At 40.6% G+C, this 19593-nt stretch overlaps 1 protein-coding gene and 1 long non-coding RNA gene across 3 annotated transcripts in view; one reads left to right on the top strand and one right to left on the bottom strand.

Moving 5' to 3' along the window:
• Window positions 1-488: 488 nt before the first annotated feature.
• LOC114044490 lies at window positions 489-4949 on the top strand. The gene is made up of 3 exons (XR_003569246.1): window positions 489-662; window positions 2351-2426; window positions 3482-4949. It is a non-coding gene; the product is annotated as an uncharacterized LOC114044490 (long non-coding RNA).
• A 124-nt stretch (window positions 4950-5073) lies between these two features.
• The window catches only part of FGD5 (FYVE, RhoGEF and PH domain containing 5), a 186629-nt gene continuing 172109 nt past the window's right edge, over window positions 5074-19593 (bottom strand). For both annotated transcript variants that reach the window (XM_027863997.1, XM_027863996.1), the window contains exons 14-21: window positions 18564-18643; window positions 16317-16416; window positions 14954-15091; window positions 13983-14112; window positions 13656-13786; window positions 11646-11774; window positions 7061-7209; window positions 5074-6525 (exon numbers count right to left, since the gene is read on the bottom strand). In XM_027863997.1, the coding sequence (XP_027719798.1) occupies window positions 6489-6525; window positions 7061-7209; window positions 11646-11774; window positions 13656-13786; window positions 13983-14112; window positions 14954-15091; window positions 16317-16416; window positions 18564-18643 (894 nt within the window). In that variant the 3' untranslated portion in view covers window positions 5074-6488. The remainder of the gene's footprint in view (window positions 6526-7060; window positions 7210-11645; window positions 11775-13655; window positions 13787-13982; window positions 14113-14953; window positions 15092-16316; window positions 16417-18563; window positions 18644-19593) is intronic.

The following is a 19593-nucleotide window of genomic DNA, read 5'->3' on the forward strand; positions in this document are numbered from 1 at the left end:
TGCCTACTATGTGCCAGGTATCGTGCTCAAGCTTCTTACAGATATCGCCTTGGGGCCTCACAACAGCACTGCGACATGGGTGTTATTATTATCCTTTTTTACAGTTGAGTAAACTGAAGCATACAGCAGTTAAGTGACTTGGCCAGGGTTACTCATCTCCTGAGTGAGACTGGAGTTAAACTCAGCTTTTCCTAACTCCAGGACTGACGCAGCGCAGCCTTAATCAGTATTAGCTTTTAGGCTGTAGTTGAAGACTCATTGAACTATTGAAAATACCAATTCTTTTTTACCTGAACAGTGGTCTGTAGCCAGGTGTCCCCATCCCATACATGTGTGCTTGGGTTTTTTTTTTGTTTTGTTTTGTTTTTTATCTCAAGTAAGATTATAGAATTTAGAGCCAGAAGGAGCCTTAGAGATCACCTAGTCCTGAGGTTCTTAACCTGGGGTCTGGGAACTTGTTTTTAAAAATATTTTGATAATTACTTAAATATAATAGGCATCCTTTATATTTTATTTTATGCATTTAAAGTATTATTCTAAGAAGGGGTCCACAGCCTTCACCAGACTGGCTTCCCAAGGAGACTTGACACAGAGTGAAGAACTTCCTGCTCCAGTCTAACCTCTTCATTTTATTAAAGAAACATGTGTAGTGTCACTCTCAGGTGAGTTAATTAAGTAGTTCTTGTTAGATATCTGATTTGAATGAATTACCACAAAATATGTATCACTACCCATTTCATGATTGAGTCTCTATCCTGTGGCTAGAAATTAAGGTGCTAAATATAGGGGAAATTTTACTTAGAAAAACAAAACATTTTCTTGTAATTCCTTTTATTAGTCCTAGTCACCCATAAACTGAATAATCAAGTTATAGAATAACATGATTCCTTTGGGTGATGTATTTTTAGCAATTTCTAGCAAATGCACAGCCAGTTATGACCCTGAAAATATACCATCCCCTTCCCCATAAACCCTTTATTTAATAGCACCCTTTTGTCACATCTTGCCACTTTAAGGAGAACTTAAAATGACATTTTTTTAAAAAATGTAAATTTTAGGACGAACACATTACTTTGTCTCTGAAAAAAATGTCCATTAGCAGTAAGAATTTATAATTTATACTTCACTGAAAATAGATTCCTGTGGTCTGACACAGAAAATGAAATAAAAGTTAAGCATAGCCTTTGGTTCCTGAATAATTGTCTTGCCTTTTCATTGAAAAAATTGAGATTATCAGAGTGTTTGAGAGGGAGCAATATAACCAGGAACCTTATGTATTCTTTTTCATTTCATCATAATCATTGTTTGTGAAGTAGCCGTGGTGATTGAAATATGTTCAGTCTGAACATATATGGGATGAGGGGGTGAAAAAAAACTGTTTGCAATAAAGCTATTTTGCCAAAAAGCACTTGTGGTTGGGTTTTTTAACAACATATTACGGAGCTTTACAATTTGCATAAAAAATATGTTGTCTATAACTTAAAAAAAAAATCCAAGTACCTTCCTAGAGACAGTTGAGACAGGTGTCATCTACTATCCAGTAGGAGGAACATGCAACTGTGTGATAGTTAACATTTACGCAAAGTAAGTATTGGATTGCTTTTGTGAATATTGGATAACTTACATGACATTTATTGAAGTGTTTAATGACGTTTGGAAAATAAAATGCAAAACTTTCTTATAACATATTTTGTACTTCCCCAGTTTAGGATAAAACATATCCTCTATATTGGTTGAAATGGAAAATCAGCCCCTTGTAGACAGAAGCTTATGTCACATGCTTTTTTCTTTTTCTTTTTTCTTTTTTTTTTTTTTGGTGGGAGGGAGGTTCCTGCTGTGGCATGTTCATTAGTCTTAACGCGGATGTTGGAAAATTTTTCATAGCAGGTCCTTATGGTTATTGCCTACCTCATAGCAAGTAGGAAGCTGTTACACAGTTGAGGTTAGTATTGCTTTGGGAATAGTTGATCAACATGTTTGATGATAAGTTTTTAAACATCAACTTATCCAAGTTACCTTTCCCGCATACTTTGTTAAGCTAGAAAAATATGGAAAGAATACTTAAAAATTTAACAGCAGAGCGTTATGAAACAGAGCTCAATGTCTATTGGAGTGCACACTATTCTGGCTTCATCCACCTTAGTAACTCATCAGCAAAGTCAGCTTTGTACCACAGCCCATTTTTGGTCATTACTAAAATACAGAATTATTGGTTGAGTATGAATATTATTAACATGGAATACAGCTAGGTAGATATGGACCCAGATAACTTGTTAGGAATAATAGCTCTGAATCAAGGGTAAAATGAAAAACTGACAACTCTTTTAGTATTCCAGATTTTAATTTATAGGGTCGTGGTGCACTGGAAAGAATGTTATACCAGGAGTCAAGGGGACCTGTTTCTTGCCCTGACTGCCCCTCAGTAGGTAAGTTAATCATATTAGAACAGTCATTTAGCCCACTGAGACCAGTTAATCTGCAAAGTTATGAACCCTGTGATCCCTAGGGTCTCTTTTGACTCTGAGATAAGCATTTGTGACAAAGATGGTGGCAGGGAGAGACAGCCAATCAATTTTTATTTTATTCTTTTACTTAGGATATGTTATTTTTACACTGTAATGTTGATCGATACCTTTTCCCAGTGACCAACATGTGGTCAATGGCAGGTTAGCCTTTGTATGAGAAAAGAGATCCAAGCATTTGGGAGGAATTAAGCCTAAATTGTTTCTTTCTTGCTGTTTAGCCAGTTATGCTTGTCTATGGATATTATCTTTTCCTTTGTTGTAAAGGGCTAAACAGATATTTTCAATTCTCTGTTGAAGCTCAAATGAGAAAATGGATATGAAAACACTTTGAAATTCAGTCATTTTGTGATCCATTACTTTTGTGTATAGTACTTGATAGATTTCTGGGTGTTTCCATATCAGTCATCTCATTTGATTTTCAAAAAGACCTATAAGGCAGACATTATCCCCATTTAATAGAAGAAGAAATAGAGACTACTTAAGTATAAGGGGAGATAGCTTGCTAAACAGAGGATCTCGGTTCAAATTCTGCCTCTGAAGCTTACTATCTGTGTGATCTTGAACAAGTCCCTTGACTTTCCTCAGAATTTTCCCCATCTGTTAAATGAAGGAATTAGACCAAATGGCCTTTGGATTTCCTTCTACTTCTAGATCTAAGATCCCCTGATCAAACGAGATCATAATTTTAAAGCACTTAGCACAGTGCCTAGCATATAGTTGTTTATATAAATCACATATGTTATACAAATGCTTATTCCCTTCCCTCCTTTCTTTCCCTTCACTTCCCCCATGAAAGCACATTTTTTAGCCATAAAATACTACATAAATGTGAGTTATTGTTTTGGTTGTGATGATATAACTTAGTCAAGGGCACATGGCTGTTGAGTGGTAGGGCTGGCAGCAGATTTCGGGGCTTCCATTCCCTAACCTGATGTTCTTTCCATCATGCTATGCAGTCTGGCTGTGCTCCACCCTGCAGAGCACCCAGAGGAGCCCCATGCAGGATGGGGAAGGGCCATGAGTCCATGCCACAGGAGAACAGGCTGAAGCTAATGGGGTCGTTTCTTCTAGAGGAGAGTCAGGAGGGACTGAGAGCAGTCCACAAGGATCTGAAGGACTGTCCAGGGGAGGAGATACTACCTAGACTCGTTTTGTTTGGTTCCACAGCCTCGAACCAGGAACAGTGGATCGAAGTTTCAAACAGACTAATTTGGGCTTAATGTCAGGGAGGGGAACCTTCCTAACAAACAGTGAAATGGGCTGCGTTGACAGGGGGTGGGCTCCCCATCCTTAGAAGTCTGCAAGTAGAGGCTGGATGGCCACTTGTCAGATATGTTCTAGTGGGGATTCCTTTTGTGAGTGGCTTGGGCTAGAGGGTCATGGAGGCCCCCGCCAGCTCTCAGATTCTAAGATTAAATGAGTAATGTAAAAAATTGCAATTAAGTTTGTAGCCGTTCAAGATCTTCTGTAAGACAGACAAGATGCCACTAATATTTGACTTCTACTATGATGAATAACAGTCTTAGTTAAGTTTAATGGACGAAGTGTTGGGGCAAGTGTAACAAATTAGCAAAAAAGTACTATAGGAAGGTTTAAAGCAGTATATGAAGACCGAATAGAATAGCAAACATCATAAACATAGGTCCAAAGGGCAGACAGGCACTCAGATGGACAAGGGTCTTGGCTGACCCCTGCCGGTGAATAATAGTAACAATATTTAGTATTTTGCCACCTAGTTGGTAACGAAATTTTGTTCAGTGTTAGAACTTGGATGCTATTTTCTTAAAACAGTTGTATGAAAATAAGAAATAAAGCACCTGTTATATATGAAAAAAAAACAGAAATAATTTGTTCTGGTTTGTTCGTTTTGGTCTGTACCTGTGATTTCAGGAAATGGTGATTTAAAGTTTTAGAGTTATCTTGGACACTTAAGAGAGAAAGGCCTTGCCCAGGGTTACTCAGCCAGGATGTCAGAGACGAGACTTGAACCTAGGTCATCTATACTCAGAGACCAGATGTCTATCCAGCATGTCACATTGCCTCTAGAGGGCGATAGGACTTAGTGCAGGGGTGGGGAACCTGTGCCCTCAAGGCTATGTGGGTCCTTTGACAGAATCTAAACTTCACAGAATTTGTTCTGTGAATGTTAATGTGTTCTGTGAACATTCTGTAAAGTTTGGATTCTGTCAAAGGGCCCCACCCAAGAACCTAGAGGGCCACAGGTTCCCCACCCCTGACCTGGTGTATATGACGGCGGACAAAGATAGTAATTTAGGAAAATAGAATGTTTCTTAGGTAGTATCAGGTTGGACAGGTACTTTTTGTCACATTCAGTAGTTGAACAGAATGTAACCTGCAGAAAGGATAACTATCTCTTTTCTAAACTGTGGTTTGGTTCAAAGGTCTCATTGAAGACATATTCTAAACAAATTCGATGACTAACAATTTCCAAAGAGAAAATAATAAACATGTCCAATCATTTATCTTTTCAATCAATAATTCAACTTTTAATGCAAACATTTAAAGAAAGAAATGCAAATTAGAAAGGAAACTTTCCCCTGAAAACATTGAATGTGGCTAACTCTTTGAAGTGGTACTTTATACAAAGGTTTATACATAAATGTCTTTTGGGTTTTTTGGATAGATTATCAGTAAATGATGCTAGATTGTTTTTTATTGCAATGAGAATAACATGAATCCCTCCCTCTGCCCCCCACCCCAACCCAATCTGATACATACACATGTATGTGTAAAACTGGGAAAGCCTAATAACCCACAGCAGTCAGCACAAGATGATTTTAGCCCCAGGAGTTCAGAAGCATCTTCCACCGAGCACCTTCTTCTAACAAGTACTTTAGGCTCGTTCCAAATGTCCAGAACCATTTGCTAAGAAAATGAATTAACCTATTTCATTTGCTCTTTTCTTTCTCTCTTTAAACAAAGTAGGCCTTATAAAGTAGAATTACCATTTCTAAATTAAGTATAGGTTGTATTAAATACAATACTAACAACGAGAGTGGTATCAGATTTAAATTGTAGGAAGGCATACAATAAATTAAAATATCCCTTTGATTTTTGGGGTCTCCAATGTGATCTTCAGGGGAGGCGGCATTAGCTAACATTTAAGTTTTCAGGATTAGTGCAGTTTTAAGTGCTTCAGTGGGAAGGAAGGAATCTCTCACTCAATAAATTATTCCATTATTTATGTAACATTTATAAATGGGAAGAGAGAAAATACTCCAACCCTTGCCACTGAAGTATAGATACTCTATTGTATCATGGGGTGCTACATGCATTTGTTCCCTCATTGTAAGGGAGAATGATTACTCATATGCAGGATACAATTTTATGCTAGTACTTGGAATAGTACTGGTGGCAAATTAGTCCACAGGACTCTGTCTGTTATTTACTTAAGTAAATTACTTGGAAAAAATGATGTAGATTGTAGTTCAGTAAAACAATAAAGTGCTTTAAATGAGATTGGCTGTTTCTGCATCATTTTTTACTTCACTGTAGGCACCAAAATCCACCAAATTAAGAGTTGATAGTATCTCACAATAAGTAAAACTTTAAAAGCCTCCTTTTCTACTAAATGCCCAGTACTGGTCATATATCTGACTTACTTAACAATTCTCTTTATCAAGTTGTTTTCCATGTCCTTATGTCACTAAATCAGCTTCCTAATGGATAAGGAAGAAAATTAGGACATAGGCTGAACATGTGAAGATGGAAAGGAGGGGGGCCATAAATATTACTTATATTAAAATTTTCACTTGTGAAATTGTGTATCAAAGGGGGTTGAAGCAAAAAAAAAAAAAGAGAGAGAGAAGACCCGCTTTTCCAATCCAGTGTGTATGTCCAGATGAATTGAAATACACCATATAGAGCTTCTTGAAGAAGGGTCTTTTGGGGACCTATGTAAATCTAAGAGTCTTTAGTCCAAGTGCTCTTGAATGATAACTGCTATAATACAGTTGCATCTTTCATGGCTTCAACCCATCTGCAAAATAGAGAAGCAAGAGAATGTTTTACTTGATGGATAATAACATTTTAATCCTTCACATTTACATTTTCTATTTACATAGCATTCATGTGTACAGGATGGTTTGTATGTACAGAGCCAAAGTAGGCAGAACAGGGATTATTATCCCCACTTCACAGATGAGGAGGCTGAGTCTCAGGTAAAATGATTTGCCTGAGATCACATAGATATTTATTGGCTAAAGCTAGGCCTTGAACCCACCTTTTCTGACCCAAAGTTCAAAATGTTTTCCTTCCATCTAAAAAGGTACAGTATTGAGTATAAGAGGAATACTAAAAAAGGCCAAGGATGTTTCCATTTTCCTTGTTCTGTAATATCCTCATCAATTGGTTATAAAGATGGGAACTCCCATGATGACAATGGTCAGTTGTACTGCCAGTTAGGGAAGTATAAGGACAGAAACTCAGGGAGCAGTGAATGGGTCCTTTTGCTTTGGGGGGCTTCAGGAGGGAGGAGAAGAGTATATGATTACAGACCAGTTCATTCTTAGTACCTCTGTGCTGAATTGGTATCCTCTGCTTTGAAGCTATAAAACAGAGTTTGCTTGTGGTAAAGATGAAAAATGAGTCCTAATTCTCGGTTTCCTTCTTCTGGGGCAATGGTGAAACCCAACAAAGGTATGCTCTCTGTAGCTACTTTATCCTAAGGTAAAAGGAGAATTAATGTTAGATATCTTTCTTCAAATATGTATTATGCATGTGTTATCATCACTTATTTTTAGTGAAGACCCAGAGTATATCATTGTACTATGATGCAATAGGACGAGAACCGTGTTTTAGTCATTTTTGTATCTCCCGCAGGCCTTGTTCTTCATGCAGCTTTGCACACCAGCTTGTAGATTTAGAGCTGGAAGAGAATTTAAAGGCCATGTTGTCCATTGTACAAATGAGGAAACTGAGCTCTAGGGAGGTCATGACTGACTTGGCCCAAAGGTCATAAAAGTAGTAAACATCCAGGATTTGAACCCAGATCTTCTCACATGTAGTAGACAATCAGTAAATGTTTATTGACTTGTGTTAGGCACGTGCTTTGTACGTTACAAGCACAGAGGTAGAAAATGGGACTAGCTTTGAAATACTCATGTACACATATTTGGAGCAGAGGATAAAGTGACATAACTAAGATGAGTTTCCATCTTTCACAGAAGTTTGGTACCTGTGATGTGCTCATTAATACATATCCTCATTACTTCATATCACAGAAGACTCAACATTCCTGTGATAGAAAGGTAGGAGTATTGTGGGCAGTTTTAAAAATGGCCATCTTGCCTTCAGTTTTTGTCCCTGTTGAAAAGTAAGTGTATTTCTGGTTTGTTTGTTTTAACTCAAAAACCAAGCGAAAACAATCAGATTGCAGGCATACAATGAGGGAACATCACTGTGCCTTCACTTTTCACATATGAATTCAAGGATGAAAAAATGTTTAACTGATAACCTCCTTACCAAAACCCTTTTTTAAAAATGGAAACTGAGAGTGATTCTGGTCAGTAGAATAAATTGATGTTTCTGGATTAAATAAAGCTATATATGTATAATATTCACCTTAATTTGGGGGCTCATTCATGTGCCGATATCTTTTTGGCTGATGTCATTCAGGCTTTTCCTACAGCCCCAATTTTTCTAGTTGCCAAGATAAGATTATTTTTCCTTCTATAGTTATTTTTGTAGAGGATTGTTCAGGGGAACCTGGTCAACTTGATGAAATTATAAGGAGGTAAGCCTTTGTTTGGGGTTACATCTTCTTGTGGAGAGTGTGGATATACTCGTTATCACTATCGTGAGGGGGATAGGGATATCTCCTGGACCTAGGTATCTGCCTCATTAAGGATGAGTGAATAAGTCTCAGTTTGAGGGTGAGGCATCATTTGATTATCTCAGATTACCATTGCCACCCCATCCTCTTGGACTGGACCTATAAAAAAGAGGCTTTAACTTCACAAATTTAAAGAGAAAACTTAACCGGGTGCACCCTAATGGCACCTTGGAGGGAAAGAGATAGAAGCACTCATTCTTAACCACGTGGTCTATGGCGTTGTGGCGGCACGAGGCCTTGCAACTCATGCCTTGGTTGTCATTTCTGAGGCTAGAGGGACAAGGGGTGGGCAGGGGGCATTGCTCTATAGCAACGTTTAGGCTTAACTTCCCACTCCAGGGATAAGACAAGGCCTCTGCTTTGTCTTAGCTCTCTGGATAATTTTCACTGCCCGTAGATTTATTGGCTCCCATTTAATTAATTAATTATTTTATTTTATTATTGGCTCCCTCAGAGGCTCTTGTACCTCAAGCACCTGACCAAATCAAAATCACCCCCGAACACTGGAACTTAATAATCCCTTCTTAATAAAATTGAAAGGGCAACAGGCTGATGACTAAACAAGCCTGGTAGGTATCCTCAAGTCCTCTCAAGGTGATAGAGCAATGAACATGTTCACACCCTATATAAGAAGGATGATCAAAGTCCCAAATATGCTATATCCCCAATTCTGAGTAACTGGGAGTCTGGGAAGCCTACATAGGATTGGGCAGTTCACTCAATGCAGCAGTTAGTTGCCGTTTTTGAATACCTTCCCCAGTGACCCTGCACCTATTCCCTACTCCACTTCCAATACCCTCAAAATGTCTATGCTGCCCTCATCTCAGTTTTCAGATGCTATCAAGGTTGATCATTGGTGAAGATTCAGACCTCCCATGGCTGGGTGGGCCCAGAGCTTGTATATAAAATTGTGTGCTTTCTCCTTGTGTGTGGAGGGGCTGTTACTAATTATTTTCTTCTGGAGGAAAAAAAAGTCCAAACACAAAAGTGACTACTTTTATTAAGCACGGAAGCCCATTTTTTTTTTTTTCAGTGTGTGGCCCTATATGTGGCAAGTCCACTAACACATTTCCTTAAGTCATGCACTTTCACTTAGTCCTGAGACGTTTTGGAATGGAAAGGTAGGCCAGGCACCTCCCAGGTTATCTGTTCCTCTACTCCAATGTTTTTTTTTTTTTTTAACATTGTTTTAAAGAAGAAATGCAAGAACTGTAGACTACATGAGCTGCTGGCTTCAGAATGGAAAGCTCCTATAGTTAAGCATAATCCTTGCTCAAAGACCAAATGTGGGAAGAGCAGCCAAAAAGTCTCCCGAGAGCTGTACTCTGTAAAGAAGTCTTAATTTCCCAATATTCAGCAGTCTGTCAGAATGCAATTAGCTAGTAAGTTTTTCAAAGCAGATCTATTGGTTTTGAGAGGCACCAGATGGTAGTCCTAGAGGCTGAAATCCTTCATCCAACCAACTTGTTCAGTCCAGGCCGGGACTGGGTCAGTGCCTCTCATAAAGCTGATTTAGGATAACTCTCTTCACTAGAGCACAAAGTGAGGAAAGCGTGAGTCATTTCCCCTTGCCTTTTCTGTTACTGTCAAATCAACCAATATCATGGCAGGGGTTGGAGAGTGAAGGAGAAGGATGATACCAGTGCACCTGTTCCCTGTATATAAGTCCGTAGGTCCCTAAATGACAATATCTCAATGTTCAGCTCATGTAATTGATTTGAATCGAGTAAGGTGATTACCAATATTAGCAAAAGCCACATTGCTAGAATCTAGGTCTGTGATAAGGAATAGGAATGAATTAACACAGCCTTTGCCCTGGCCTTGAAAACCGTTTGTGGTGCTACTTTTCACAACTTTTCTCTAACAAAATGCCTTTTAAAGCCGGTATAGAATTTAACATGCTTAAAGTTGATACGTTATTTATAATTCTATGAGTATAGACTTACAATGACATCATCAGTCTACACTATGCAAAGGATATCTGTCTTAAAGAAACTGACCTGTGGGAACATGAATTCATGGCCCTGCAGAGTTACATTGTAAACAGCCTTTTTTCTCTGCTCTTCTGAGCATGCCACTGACCTACAAGACAAGGACCCAAGGTCCTTCTACTCCTTCTTCTATCAGTTTTTTCCACCAGCTTAAGATGGTGGTTGTGGTGCCAGTAAGAAAGATTTGAATGGACATAAGCGATACCATTCATTATTTGCTTCCTCAAAAGAAATGATACCATCTTATTTGAAGTGTGATTGTTAACAGTAGTGGTCATTTTTGTTATTAACCCTAAATGGTGCAACTATTTTAACAAAAGAGTAGGGCCTGGCTCAGGGATTTCATAGGTATAGGAAGTCCTGGATGAGAAAACCAATGAAGGTCAATACCTTTTCTTCACTTTATAGGCTCAGAATTTTGCCTTGACTTACCCAGATTCACACAGCCTCTATTTTTTCAAACTATACTAATATATAGTTGTCACTGCACCTTTATTGATCCTGTTGAAGGCAGGACTTGAACCTAGATCTCCCTGGCTTTGAGGCTGCCTTTCATTGTTTTAACAACAACAGCAACAACAACCATCACAAAACTCTTGACTTGCTCAAGGTCACATTGATAAATAAAATAAATTAGGTAATAATGAACCTCCCAGTCTCTTTCTCTTCTTACTGAACTTATTGAGAAATAAGGGCTGCCTTTCTGACGAAAGGGAATATCAGTTGTCAGTCTGTTAGCCAATACTTGGATCCGCTCAGCTGCAATGTCAAGAGTACCGATAGTGACAATGATACACATTGCGGCCAGGAAACATGTCCTGTTTGCTCCCGCCCACACCCCACACAAGAACCACCTTCCTTACTGCCCATAACTCTTGGCTTTGGTCAGTTGAGGATTTTGTTTTATACAGCTTCACAGTTTTCTGTTTTACATGTGTAAATCTTATCTCCTCAAAGAAACTTCAAGCTCTGTGAAATCAAGGACTTCATCATAAAGTAACTTTAATATGCCCCAAGGCATCCAGTAGAATGGATGCTCTTTGGGGCAAAGACTCTACCTTTTCTGTTTGTAGCCACAGAGCCCAGTCCAGTGCCTAGCACGTAATAAGCAATTAGTAAGTGCTTTTGGATTGATTCACTGAACAAATCCCCTTTGGACAGTGGATTGTACATTTTTAAATGTGTTGATCTCAAACTGGTGTTTCAGGGAGTGAGTTTAAACTGAGGGTCTCCACCTGACAGGAGAGAAGGTTTATTAAATCTGAGTCTTAGTACCTCACTGGCCATATAGGTGTACAGGACTTTGCCTTTGATGACAAACCAAAGTGTCTTCCAGTGTCGCTTGCCTTTCTTACGCCTGCTCAGATAGCCGCTGATCGCAGAACCCTCTCCAGAGGCTGCCACCTGTCAGGGTTAAAGCACACAAGTCATGGTGCCCACAGGCTGGGGATATATTTCCCATTTAGGATATAACAATGTAAAGAATGGAATACGTGGGACCCAGATTCAGGGAGGAAAAATAGTACAAAAGAATGGCTTGAAATCAGATACTTTGAATAAGGCCTAAGGATTCATTAAGAACACCAGACTCTAGAAAATAAGGAGATGAACAACTCAAAACACAGAATATTATTACAGAATTGTATTCAGGAAATCCATACATGTCAACAATGGTCTTTTTTCATACATGTGCTGCCCCCTTGTGGTACTGTTAAAGAAATTTTCTTCCAACCTAGAGGACCGATCTTGACTAATGCTGTAACTTACGTATGTATACTCATATCTTCCATACTTTTAAAATAAACCATATTTCTTCTGTCTAAATATAAAAAATTTTATGGCCTCTCAGCTGAGACTTTTCTGGTGGGGCTTTTATCCAGTTAAGTTTAAGTGGGATGCTTAGAAATTACAATGTTAGAGCTAGAAAAGGGGTTCAGAAATAGTGTGGTCCAGCCCTCTCATTTGTCAGATGTGGAAACACAGAAAGTTGAAGCAGTGGGTCCATGGTTATACAGTAACCATGTTCCAACCTCAAGGTCTTTTTCCCTTACACCAACTAGGTCAGTGCTTTCCCCCATAACTGATGACTTCTCTTTGGGAAGGACTCTTCTTCGGGAGAGAAAGAAGCAATACACGAACTTTTCTAGGTACCTCAAAAGAAAGACTGTGATGCCACCTGACTCTCCTCTAACTTTGCCCCCCTCCCTAGCCCCAACCAAAATTACCTAGTGGTGTAAGTTGAATTTTCCTTTGCCGGCTTTTTCTGAATCTTTCTTCATAGAGTAAGTCACAATAAATGGGACTTTTGGAGACTCAAAATAGTCCATGCCAGTGGCCTGGGAAAGTCAAGTACTCAACTTTCCTTTACTATTTTGGGCAATATTTCTGCAAGGTCCTTCATAAGACATCTATCTTGATGTTCATATAGAAGAACCTTCCAGGAAGAATTGTGAGGGTGAATGGTGGCTAGTGAAGCTAATATATAGTTATCATTGGACCTTTATTGATCCTGTCAAACACATGGTAACTGGGTGATAGGTGATGGCCTTTGAATAATAAGCAATGATCTGATGTGGGACACCAAGCTAACATAGTTTATGACCTGGATTAGATTCAGAGTAGCCCTTTCTAAAAATTCCTAAGGATTCTTTGGGTTAGAGAATTGGGGTACTAAAAGATATTCCCCCAAAATGCACTAATCCAAGGGCTACTAATTCCTTTTGCACTAAAGACTGCCAGTGAAGTTCAGTTATGTATGTGTCCATGGACACCAATGGATGCTATGGGATGGTGGGGAGAAAAAAGGAGCTGAAGAGGGAGGTAGGAGAAACTGAAAGTCACAGGACTTGAGATCATGTTTTTTTGCAAAGGCTGCTTATCTCACCCATTTCCCTACGTCCTAGCTTTAACTCAACCTCAGAAGACAAATTTGTATCACAGATAGGAAGGCTCCACAACCCCTTTCCAGGGCTTCTTCAGCCAGGAAGTCCTTTTTCCCTTTCAGAGTCAAGTCTTTTCACTTTTTGTCAAGACAGTATATTGCAAAGGAAAGTTACGACGAGTTGAGGGAAGGTCTAAGGAATCAGGGTTGAACAAGCATGACAGTTATTGTCCATCTGTTTGGTATTTCCTTCAGTGCTGTCCCATGAAAGTTGGCGTGAGAAACAAATGATAAAGATGCTGGTATTGACAGACCAATAGCACTTTTTTTTTAAATCATTGTACACATACAGACCTCCCTGACAATGATTCTCATTGCCTTTTGCTAGACAGCCTTGGTCCTACCTCTGTAAGAGCTGAAGGGATTTTCTTTTGTTTCTTGAAGGCTGAGGGATTAATGCTGTGGAAGACAGAAGAGAAAGCACCGCTGGAAAACCTGGATGATGACATAGGGAAACTCATGCTCACTGGCCGCTCTGTAACAAAAAAGGGAGGAAAAGGGAAGAAAAAACAAGTTAACTGAGAAACATGATCCGACAATAGGAATGAACAGGGTGTCTAGGCCAGGGAGAGCAGGACTTTGACTCTTTCCAATGCTAACAGCTACCGAACAATTCTTCCCAATGTTTCCTTTGGCTTCTGACTAGGTTTCATGTTCATCACCTCCTTTACCTTTCAACAGCACTGGGATATCCCCGCCTCTTTTCTTTAGTTCTGCATAGCAGCCGTCGCAGACTTTGGCCAGTCGGTCCTTGAGGTACTTTAGAGGATACTTATTTCTTGAACAGTTTCGACAAACGATCTGAAATAACATAAGATGGGAGACTCATAGCATCATAGCACTTTAAAGCTAGGAGCGGCTTTAGAGATCAGTTAGATCAGGGGTTATTAACCTGGAATCATCCATCAACTTGTTTTTTAAAGCATTTCAATAACTGTATTTCAACACATTTGGTTTCTTTTGTAGCCCTCTGTATTTTATTTTATGCATTCTAGAACATTATTCTGAGAAGGGTTTACCAGATACCCAAAGGGGTCTAGGACCTTTTATCTGGATAGCATGTCACTCATTTTGTACATGAGAGAAGTAGTGCAAATATACACACACATAATATACATACATACACATATGCATGTGTGTATATATATATACACACACACACATACATACATGTATACACACACATATATATGAAAGAAAGTGACTTTCCTGTGGTCAAATAAGTGCTAAAGGCTCCAGACCAAGGAAAGAGAACAGGCCCTTGGACTCTAAATCTTTCTCTTTCCATTTCTATACTCAAACCTATACCATGGAGGCTTCATGTTGTTGACTCCTGGTTACAGTTTAGAAAAGGAACAGTGAAAAAAAAAAAGGAAGAAAAGGAACAGTGCCCCACTCCCTCTCTGTCAATCCATGTCTTTTCCCTCCAAAACTATTCTTCCTCAGTCCCCCTTAAGGAAACCTTCCCCTCCAGCCATGTAGAAGTTTTCTGACCTCAAAGACTTCCTTCAGGGTTTTCCTGACCCAGGCTGAATAGCTCCTGCAAATACTATCTAGTTAGCTCTCCCCTTCTCAGACAAGTTATAGACCCGTATCTTCCCATTCCGATGGCAGGGCCAAGCCTAGAAGCTGACCAACCTACCTTTCCACAAGCGTGACAGTGATGGCGTCTCAGAGTGAGGGAGAAGTCACAGCCACAATTCATACACATCATTACATGGGACACGGGCACCAAGGTAGGAGGCCTCTCACCCAGGCAGATACCTAACCTTTCTCGGATCTGCAGTAGGGGATAGAGAGTAAAAAAAAAAAAAGTCCTATTTTCAGACCCAGGGTTCTCCATTCCCCTCATTCCTTTTCCTTCTTTCCACCCACCATCTAGATCTCAAGAAGTCTTAGCCTTTTACTTGCTTCTGAACTGGTAACTAGGACTTCCTGACCCATCTGGAAATCCTTCCCAACTAGAAATCAGGCTTCTTGGATCTTTCTTGTGATTCCTATGGCCCTGCTGGAGGATAGTTAAAGCAGCCTAAACCCTGGGCCCTAAAGCCTTGACCTTCTTTGCTACCTAACCCTAGCTGGGTTGGGGGAATGAACATGGTAGTGAGACTTAGAAGACCTGGTCTAGTCCTGATCGGAACGGGCTAGGTTATCATGAAAAAGCACTTCTTTCTCTGGGCCTGTCTTATCTGTACAGTGTAGGAGATGAATCAGATGACCTCTAAGGTCTCTTTTGCTAAGATCCTCTGACCCTAACCTAAGATTAAGACAAATGGTTGCAGTCTCCCCAAGGTCCCATATGGGGGCAGGGGTAGGGTATCTCATGTTGCTGGGTGGACCAGCTACCTTGGAATTGCCAGGGTGCCTTGGTTGCCATTGGGTGGAGGGGAAAGAAAAGTCCTTCTTCTCCCTAGCCTAGACCCTGGTAATGGACAATAGTAAAGATGGTTACAGCAGCAGCATCACCAACTAGGGTGGGACAAGGGCTGGTTATCAAACAACAGAATTCACTTCAACAAACATTTGTTTATTCAAGCACTGATTATGCCCCAGGCACTGTTCTGGGCACTGGGGATACCAGGGCAGAAGTGAACTGGCTTCTGTCTTCACAAAACTTTTGTGAAACATCCATTCCAGTGAGGAAAGTGCTTTGTAAACATCGTCACCGTATTATCCTTGAGTGAGTAGCAGGATCCTGCTGTGATGTGTCCTGGGACATGCACCTCATAGAATCAGAGCCTTAGAAGCTATGACAGACCTTAGAAACATTTTAATCCACCCCATTCATTTTACACAGAAGAAACTGGGGTCCATAGTGGGACAGTGATTCAGTCAAGGTCACACGTTTAGATCATGATAGAGTGGGGGATTCAATGGCAGGGTCCGGTACTCTCCAGTGCTGTCTTATGATCCTTTCTAGGGGTGGTCCTGCTAAGAAGACGGCATGTATCATAGTCTTCTGGCCTGTGCCAGGATTCTCCTCTGCCCTTCGGCTCCCTGCTCACCTCAACGCTGTTATGGAAGGCTGCTAGCGTATGCATTTTGTAGTCCTCTGGCAGAGCTCTGCTGAGGCAGCTGTACCATTCATCCCTCTCTGAGCACGAGCTGTGGACACAAACAGAGAGGGAAAGGAGGAGCTGTTAGTTCCGACGGCAACAGCTGTGTTCCTGAGGCTCAGCCAGGGGTCCTAGCTGACTCTGACTTCCTCTTGCCCTGTGATCCTGAGTGAATCACTCTTGAGGAAGTGACTTTTTTTTTTTTTAAACAAAGGTAGAGTGCTCGGCCACTTCCATTGTGAGATCTGAGGGGTACTGAGCAGCCTCCATCTCCAAAAACAATTCTCGTGACTGTCATGGTACCTGAAATTTCATCGTTAAAGCTTCATTCATAGGTTATCATTGTATTTATAGCTGGATGGGACCTTAGAGATAATTTAGTTCAGCAACATCATTTTACAGGTGAGAAAACTGAGGCCTGGGGGAGTAATTGTCTATCATGATTCTTTTGGCTCCTGGATAAGTCTTCCAGGATATTCACGGAAATTGCTGTTTCTGACTTTGCAAAGGAAAATACCACAAGCCATTCTGAGGTAACATCTTAATCGGGATGAGCCTCATGAGAGCACCAGCTCCCATGGATTCAATTATCATCTCTATGCTGACGATTCTAAGATCTACTTATCCAGCCCTAACCTCCATAATCACATTTCTAACTGCCTAGTAGCTGTCTCGAAGATGGCCCATACATAGGTTAAACTCAACATGTCCAAAGTTGAAGTCATTAATCTTTCCCCCAGGGTCTCCCCTCTTCTCAACTTTCCGAATACCGTTGAGAATACCACCATCTTCTCAGTCACTCAGGTTTGAGACCTAGACGTCAACCTCAGCTGCTCTCTCCCACAGCCCTCCCCCCATCCAATCTGTCACCAACTCTTGTTGAGTCCGCCTTTGAAACCTCTCTCATATATGTCCCCTTTCCTCCTCTGACGTTAGCGTAGACCTTCATCACTTCAGATCTAGACTATTGCAGTATCCTTCTGGCTGGCCTCTCTGCTTCAAGTCTCTCTGCATTCCAGTCCATCCTTCACTTAGTTATCAGATTCATCTTTCTAAAGCACAAGTCTAACCATGTCATTCTCATTCTATAAATTCCAGTGGCTCCCTGTCATCTTCAGGATGAAATATAAAATTCTATGTCTTGTGTTTAACCTGGTCCTCTCCTACCTTTCCAGTCTTCTTATATCTTGCTCTGTGATTCAGTGACACTCTCCTCTTTACTGTTCCTCAAGCAAGATATTCCATCTTGCGATTCCTTGAATTTTCATATTGGCTGTCCCCCATGCCTGGAATTCCCTCCCTCTTCATCCTGGCCTCACTGACTTCCTTCAAAACCCAACTAAAATAGACCTTCTATTTTCTGATAGCCTTTTCTGATTTCCCCCTTAAGGCAAGTACCTTTCCTCTACTGATTTTTGCCAATTTATCCTTTATATGTTTTGTTTTTACATGGTTGTTGGTGTATTGGTGTCTCCCATTGTACTGTGAATCCTTGAGATCAGGGACTATCTTTTGCCTTTCTTTGTATGCTCAGTGATTAGCATAGTGCCTGGCATATAGGAGTTACTTAATAAGTGCTTGTTGACTGACTGGCTATCAGGAAAAGGTCACAGGGAAGAGGAGGAGGAAGAAAAGGAAGGGTAAGAAGAAAGGGCTGTTGACAGGGGAGGTAGACGCCATAAACAAACCTGCTTCTGACTTTGCAGTTTTCCTATCTGGACTCCCTAAAACTTGTCTTCTGCTGGAGTCATACTGCTTACATCACTAAACCTTTTGGAAGCAATCATTGCAAGTTTAGACACCATTTCTACCTGCATGTGAGCTTCCCTGAGAAGGTGGCCCCGTTTAAAATGGTGCTAGGCTTGGAGAAGCATCATGAAGGGATGGAGGTCTTTCCTTGTCCACTAGATGGCGATCTCTCCAGGTTTCAAGGGCTGGGAACACTTTCTCTGATCTTAACAGCGGAGGGCTCCTAAGAAGATCCTTACCTAACCCCAATCTATTTAGTAGCTAGGGGCCTTCGAGGGCCTCCACAGTGAGACCTTGGCTGAGAAAATCTTAACAGAGTTGGAAGATTTTGGAGTTGGGTTAGAACTATTTTTTTTTAAACTTCTTAATAAAGAATTTTTTTTTTCCCCAAGGCTTCAAAATTTTGGGAAATGTTTACATTTCCTAGAACTTTTCACTCTCCCATACCTTGCAGACAGCATCAAGCAGGACTCAGCTGACTCTATCTTCAGTGCATATGGGACTTTTTCCATCACAGGGCGACTGACCTGGAAAACCAAAAGCTCTAGTGTAAAGGCTGGAGGTGGGGGGTGGCACCTTGAGGATAGCCCACTGTCCTCACCCTCTTGGCTGGGTGTTCATAACCCCAGGGACCCCCCAGGAGGCTTAAGACTTTTCAACTCAGTCACACAGTTTGTTTCAGGGTCCTGGTCCTGGTTCTGGCATTAATAACCTGTATGACATTGGATAAGTCACCTAACCTCTTTTGGGCACATTTCCCCACTTGTAAAAGATAAGAGTTGGCCTTGATGACCTCCAGGGTCCCCTGGAAAAGACTTCCAAGGTCATCTAGTCTAGCCTCCTTATTTTGCAAGTTCTGTGTTTAGGTTGGCCATTCAGTAGGGAAAAAAGGAAAAATGGTGTTGATGATGACAGCTTTCTCTCCTTCCCTTTCCAAAAGTCATTTGTGGTGCCCTGTGTCATTTGGTTGCCCCCCTTCCCCCAAGGCTTTGGCAAAATTTATCTGGCTCCACCCACTAAGGGGCTTTCTGGTCCAAGCTTCACTGAGTCTACTTTTCCAAGGAGTGTCCAACACTGGAACTAACCCTTAGCTCCCAGAAAATTCTCTAGAGGGAGGCAAACTCCCACCTAAGGAAATTGCCTAAGCCCACTCCACCTACGCCAGCACAAGCTTAGAAATTCCCCAAAAAGAAAGACCTGTGCCTGTGACCCATACTCAGCCACACACATACTCAGATCCACAATCTTCCTTCAGTGCACAGCTCAGCGGCCGCCTCCTAGATAAGGCCTTTCCTGATCACCCAATTACCAGCATTTTCTCATTTCAGTTACTTAGTATTACTTTGAGTAGACTTTGTATTTGTTTCATTGTATATATCCTGACCCTATCCTTCCAAGAAAATATAAGCTCCGTGAGGACAGGATTTCTTTTTCTTTCTTTCTTTCTTTCTTTCTTTCTTTCTTTCTTTCTTTCTTT

This window comes from Vombatus ursinus, unplaced genomic scaffold (genome assembly GCF_900497805.2).
Source record: "Vombatus ursinus unplaced genomic scaffold, bare-nosed wombat genome assembly UNPS02014773.1, whole genome shotgun sequence".
In the NCBI taxonomy this organism is placed as follows: Eukaryota; Metazoa; Chordata; class Mammalia; order Diprotodontia; family Vombatidae; genus Vombatus; species Vombatus ursinus.